Source organism: Babylonia areolata, chromosome 27 (genome assembly GCF_041734735.1).
Source record: "Babylonia areolata isolate BAREFJ2019XMU chromosome 27, ASM4173473v1, whole genome shotgun sequence".
NCBI lineage: Eukaryota > Metazoa > Mollusca > Gastropoda > Neogastropoda > Buccinidae > Babylonia > Babylonia areolata.
This window is the reverse complement of record NC_134902.1, coordinates 7,908,860-7,915,514: the sequence shown is the minus strand read 5'-3', so window position 1 is coordinate 7,915,514 and position 6,655 is coordinate 7,908,860. Positions and strand designations below refer to the sequence as shown.

At 44.0% G+C, this 6,655-nt stretch overlaps 1 protein-coding gene across 1 annotated transcript in view; it reads left to right on the top strand.

The window, feature by feature from the left end:
- The window catches only part of LOC143301577 (uncharacterized), a 25,031-nt gene continuing 18,376 nt past the window's right edge, over positions 1–6,655 (top strand). The window contains exon 1 of the mRNA XM_076615958.1: positions 1–242. Within this exon, the coding sequence (XP_076472073.1) occupies positions 142–242 (101 nt within the window). The 5' untranslated portion in view covers positions 1–141. The remainder of the gene's footprint in view (positions 243–6,655) is intronic.

The window sequence follows — 6,655 nt, the reverse complement described above, 5'->3', positions numbered from 1 at the left end:
TCATATCCTGTTGTGATACTCATTCGTTCGTTGCCTTTGTTGGTCACGTGCTCGTTGCTTGATGTACTCACCCATCTCTCGTGTGTTGGTCAGATTTCAGTTGGACTGACAGCACCAGTGACCATCCTGTGTGGACCAGACATGGGGAGGGTGTACACTTACTGTGTCCTGCTGACACTGGCTGTCATCTCTGGAGTATGCACGTACAGACAGGAGGATGTGTGTCGTCTGGAAGACCACAGGTACCGTTCTCCTCGAGTCTCTTTTTCTGTTTGTGCTGGGTTCATTTCCGAAAACAAGGAGGAAATTAGATAGATAGAAAGATAGATAGATAGAAAGGGAGAGGTGTGGAGTTGAGTGCACAGTGCAACATCAACACATACTTCAACATCAGATTTCTTTCTCTTTGATTTTGTTTTCATGTATTCTTCAGCCTCATACTCTCCACTTTCCCCCACCTTTGTTTTAACATGTGGGTTGACATGTGGATAGGGGTGTCCTCCAAACTCCTGTTCACCACCTTTGTTTTAACATGTGGGTTGACATGTGGATAGGGGTGTCCTCCAAACTCCTGTTCACCACCTTTGTTTTAACATGTGGGTTGACATGTGGATAGGGGTGTCCTCCAAACTCCTGTTCACCACCTTTGTTTTAACATGTGGGTTGACATGTGGATAGGGGTGTCCTCCAAACTCCTCCTCACCACCTTTCTTTTTAAACATGTGGGTTGACATGTGGATAGGGGTGTCCTCCAAACTCCTGTTCCACCACCTTTCTTTTTAACATGTGGGTTGACATGTTGATAGGGGTGTCCTCCAAACTCCTGTTCCACCACCTTACCTTTCTCTCTAACCTGGTGGTGTGTGGGTGAGTGGGTGGACGGGCCCCAACATCGTGTTCCACCACTGTGATTTCCTTTTTTTAACCCCGTGGTGGGTGTGTGGGCAGGGCGGTAGTCCTACCTCCTATTCCGCATTGTCCCTTTCCTTTTTCATTTACTGGAGGCTGAGTGATTTTAGGACATTTGCCACCCGGACATTTGCCACCCGGACTTCTGCCACCGGATTTTTACCACCCTAGGACATTTGCCACCCGGATGTTTACCACCCGGACTTTTGCCAACATAGGACATGTGCCACCCCAGGACATTTGCCACCCGGATGTTTACCACCCGGACTTTTGCCAACATAGGACATGTGCCACCCCAGGACATTTGCCACCCGGATGTTTACCACCCGGACTTTTGCCAACCTAGGACAAGTGCCACCCCAGGACATTTGCCGCCTGGATGTTTGCCACCCGGACAGTTGCCTTCTGGATGTTTACCACCCAGATTTTTGCCATGTAGATTTTGGCAAATCTATGACATTTGCCCTCTTTGAACATTTCCCATGAAAATTTGAAATGAATTCTTGCAAACATTTTCATGACAGTGATGTTTTGTTTGAAGCTGCATCCCCCCCCCACCCCCCCACATCTTTCTCTGTCTTTTTTTCTTTCTTTCTTTCTCTGTCTTTCTTTCTTTCTCTGTCTTTTTTTCTTTATTTATTTCTCTGTCTTTCTTTCTTTCTTTCTTTCTTTCTTTCTCTTTCTTCCTTTCTTTTTTTTCATTCTTCTCTACAAAACCGAAATTGTCTGTGTGCACAAATGTATGTGCATGCCCTTGTGTGTGTACATGCGGGGGAGAAAAGGGAGGGGAGGGGGTCTGGAAGGAAGGAGAGATAAAGATAGAGAGATATTTAGATGCATGAAATGGATCTTCGAAAGTTTCAAAGTTTTAATGTCTCTTTTTGTGTGTTTTATTCAGTATCATATAAAATTTTAAAAAGCCAATCTCAGAATATCGGGAAACAGAGTAGTTCCACTGCCATCAATAAAGCAACAAACATCTCCTTTGGGTATCCTACCAAAAACATCCACCAAAACATGTGATGTTTTGTTTGAAGCTGCATCCCCCCCCCCCCGCCCACATCACGCCTTTTCTGTCGCGCTGATTCCAAGAAATGATGCTCTGGTTCTCTGACACATTTCCATGTCAGTGATTCGAAAAATCTGGGTTCGATGAAACAGCAGTCCCCTGCCCTTCACATGCCTTGAACTGATTCCCAGAAATGATGCTCAGATTCTTGGAAACATAGACCTGACCACACAGTGATTCCAAGAATCCGGGTGCTATAGAGCATCATTGTTTTAGTTGCTGAATGCATTTCCACAACTATGGAGTTCATCGCAACAACCAGAGGCGGCAGAAAACTTCTTTATGAAGGATTCTGCTATGTAAAGCTCAAAGATTTGTCAGATGGGAAAGAATCATGGGAATGTGAACTAAGGAGGAGAACAAACTGCAAAGCGAAACTGCATCTGCGGGGCAACAGATTACTCGATCAAATCAATGAGCACACTCACGCTGCAGATGCAGCAAGAACAGAAATGTTAGCCACTCGGGCAAACATGACACAAAGAGCAAAAGATACGGAGGAAACGCCACAGCAAATCATAACAGAAGGTGTGCGTAATATGTCAGACGCAGCGAGTGGGAGAATGGTTGCTGTTGAGAACGTTCGTCGAAATATCCGTCGCAATAGACAACATGCTGGGAATCGACTGCCAGTACCCCAGAATGCTGCCGCCATAGTAATTCCCCCAGCATACCAGGTTACCACCAGAGGTGGTCTCTTCTTGAGGTATGACAATGGTGAAGGAAACGCGGAGAGGATCCTCATCTTCATGAGCGATGATGGCCAGCAGTGCTTATTGGCGTCGCAGTTTTGGTTTGCAGATGGCACATTTAAGACTGTCCCCGATCAGTTTTTCCAGCTCTACACGCTACATAGTCTTTCTGCAAATGGACGAGTTTTCCCCTGCGTCTTTGTGTTGTTGACCAACAAAAGGCAGGATACATATGAACATGTCCTTCGAGAAGTTTCGGCTCTTGCTGGAAACGGACTCCATCCAGAGGAAGCACTGATAGACTTTGAGAGAGCGGCACTGAATGCACTCGCCAACGTCTTCCCCGGTATAGAAGTAAAGGGCTGCTTCTTCCATCTCACCCAAAACGTGTATCGTCAGGTATGTAGGCCAATGGTCGAGTCTTAGAAATGGTCATTTTTTTCATTCAGATGAATAAAAATGTGTAGAGTACAGTCTGAAACAGACATTGAAAAAGTAAATCAAGTGATTGTCGATGCTTCAGTTTTTGGATTACATGTATACTATTTGAAAAATTGAAGTGGCCATGGCTTAGCACTTTCTTCAATTCAGTGAAGTGTGAAATTAAAAAAAAAAACGCTCTCAGTGAGGGCTATTGAAAATTATTAGAAATATTTCTAAATTATCCAGTCAAATAATGTTACAACAGTAACCATGGTTAACCACGATAACCGTAAAACCATGGTAACCGTGATCTAACTATGTCAAAATGATTTCTTAATTTTTTCTATCAAGAGTAATATTGATTTATCAATCTAATCCTTGGCCCAGCATACTCTGCTGTCAGCCTTGGTGCCTGGGAGACCTTCGGGAAACCCGATGGGTGACCATGTATTCACCCAAAGAAAATTTGAAGTAGCAACCTAGAAACCTACTGATCAGTATTGTGATGATATTCTGTATGTCTATTGCCTTGGGAATTGTGTTAGATTGGTTTGGTTACAGCATGGTTAACCATGTATAATCGCGGGATATGTGAAATAGCATTGAATAGCCGAAAAGGTGTTAAAATGCGGTCCCATATGCCCCCCCCCACCCCCACCCCATGACAAAAAGGGCGCCTCTCATGTTAACCTTGCATTTCAGATTCAGGCTCATGGGCTAGCAAATGCCTACCAGGCAGACGCTGAATTCGCTCTTCAACTTAGAATGATTCCTGCCTTAGCATTTGTGCCTCCTGATGATGTTATCCAATCTTTCGAGGAGCTCCAAGTTTACCTGCCTGCCAATGCTGCACCTATTCTCCAATACTTTGAAGCCACGTACATTGGAGAAGAAAGGAACAATGGCAACGGTCGAAGGAATCCTACTGTTTGCAATTGAAAGGTGGAACATGCATGAACGCACACTCCAAAACCTGCCAAGAACAAATAACAACGTCGAGGGGTGGCATCGTCGACTACAAGCTGATATCGGGGTTTCTCATCCAAATTTCTGGAAATTCCTTGATGTAATCAAAAGGGAAGAATCCTTGACGCATGTGGAGATGGTCCAAGATCAGGCTGGTCAGAATCCTCGTCAGCAGAGGGCTGTTTACCGAGACGTCCAGCAGCGCATAAGGAACATTGTGGAAGACTACCCCAACCGAGATATCATCGCATTCCTTAGAGGAATAGCACACAATTTTAACTATTGATCTTGCCATGAAAGAACTGAGAGGCTAGGGCCTGTTGTATCTGATTCATTGGAACTGACTGAGATAATGCCTACATTGTTGTGTTAGTGAGTCTGTGTTAGTATTCTTAAGAACACTCTCTCCACCAGCACAGCCTGACTTGCCCAATTAATGGAAACTGTGTTTAATTTTGCTCAATTACAGTAAAGTCTCTTACGGGATCGTGGCCCCTGCGACCACAATTGGCTGGGACGATTAGAAGTTTCAGAGGCACGCCTGCACATCTACGTTCACACGGATGTAGGCGTGCCTCTGAAACTTCCATAGTCAATGACCAATCCCGTTCCCAGCCGACTGTGGTCGCACGGGCTGCGATCCGGGTAGGACCAACTTGGTAGGACCAACTTTACAGTACTGTAGTTCATGTTGTAATTTAGGAAGTGGAGAACCACTATATGATAATATGTCACTATTGTCAATATTTTACTCTCAAGGTGTTACTGGTGCCTTTGTGTTTGGCAAAGCATTTTATGTCAGATATGACTTCTACTATTTGTCTACTGGAAGCGTGGTGCACAAGAAACCAAAGTGGCAAGTACGCCATTGTGACAATGCCACTGCTACCTGATTTTGAAATAACAGTTCTAATAAGAAATTTATTAGGTAATTAGTCACTGCAGCCCAAATTGGTGCCAGGTCACCGTCGCTTTGATTTCAGTCACAGGTGTGCGATGGGCTTTTTTTTCTGTGTTGATTCCAGGTTATGTAATTAGTCACTGTAGCCCGAATTGGTGCCAGGTCACCGTCGCTTTGATTTCAGTCACAGGTGTGCGATGGGTTAGGTCGTAAATAATTATTTACAGTATTTTTTCTGTGTTGATTCCAGGTTATGTAATTAGTCACTGTAGCCCGAATTGGTGCCAGGTCACCGTCGCTTTGATTTCAGTCACAGGTGTGCGATGGGTTAGGTCGTAAATAATTATTTACAGTATTTTTTCTGTGTTGATTCCAGGTTATGTAATTAGTCACTGTAGCCCAAATTGGTGCCAGGTCACCGTCGCTTTGATTTCAGTCACAGGTGTGCGATGGGTTAGGTCGTAAATAATTATTTACAGTATTTTTTCTGTGTTGATTCCAGGTTATGTAATTAGTCACTGTAGCCCGAATTGTTGATTCCAGGTGTGAACCATCTGTTGTATTCAAGTACCGGTAATTACAATTATGCCGTGCCCTTTTTAAAAAGCCCTCATGTAAGAATTAAAAAAAAAATGAGTACTTTGACAAATGACTTGTCTTATGCCAAAAGCTGTTTTGTTTGGTAGACAATGATACTGGTGTCTTTGGTTGAGCAATTGAATTATACTCTGGATCCTTCTGTAAGGGATCGAAAGTGTTCACCCCCTCAATCCATTACAGAATGAGTTGACAAAATGGTCCTTTTATATGAAACAGACAATATTTTGGTGGTTGGCCCACTCACTTAGCAGTCTTTTTTATTTCACTAATAGGCTTTGGCTTTTCTTGCTCTCTTACAGAAGCATCATGATCTTTATGAAAACTGCCAGTTTTACCAGGTCCGTTTCATTACAGTATGATGCCGGCTACCGTAATGTCTTGATTCAAATTGTTACTGATGTTCAGTTTTACAATAAATCCACGTTTGAAAAATTTATTAATCTAACTGTTGTGAATTTTTCAACCGAGTTTAAGACAGATTCTGACCAACACTGTCCAAATGAAGATTTAATTAGGTCGCCATCCAGGTCTTGAAAGTTTGCTGATGATGACTCGGCGAAATATCAGTTAGCCTTTGTAGGCGATTGATTAACGCTGGCAAATGTACAGGTGTCGGATTTTTTTCATCGGCAAAACCTAGTGGAAAGGCCCGGGTGGCAGATGTCCTAGGGTGGCAAATGTCCTATGTTGGTAAAAGTCCGGGTGGTAAAAATCCGGGTGGCAGATGTCCTAGGGTGGCAAATGTCCTATGTTGGTAAAAGTCCGGGTGGTAAAAATCCGGGTGGCAGATGCCCTAGGGTGGCAAATGTCCTATGTTGGTAAAAGTCCGGGTGGTAAAAATCCGGGTGGCAAATGTCCTAGGGTGGCAGATGTCCTATGTTGGCAAATGTCCGGGTGGTAAAAATCCGGTGGCAGAAGTCCGGGTGGTTATTGTCCGGGTGGCAAATGTCCTGTTAGGGGCTGAGTATTTGGGTACAGGTGTCCTCCAACCTCCTGTACCCCAACTGTTCTTTCCCTTTCTTTTTATCTGGTGTTTCCTTCACCTCGTCATTTCCTCGCACTCTCCCTTCCTCTCTTCTTCTTTTCTCTCCACAA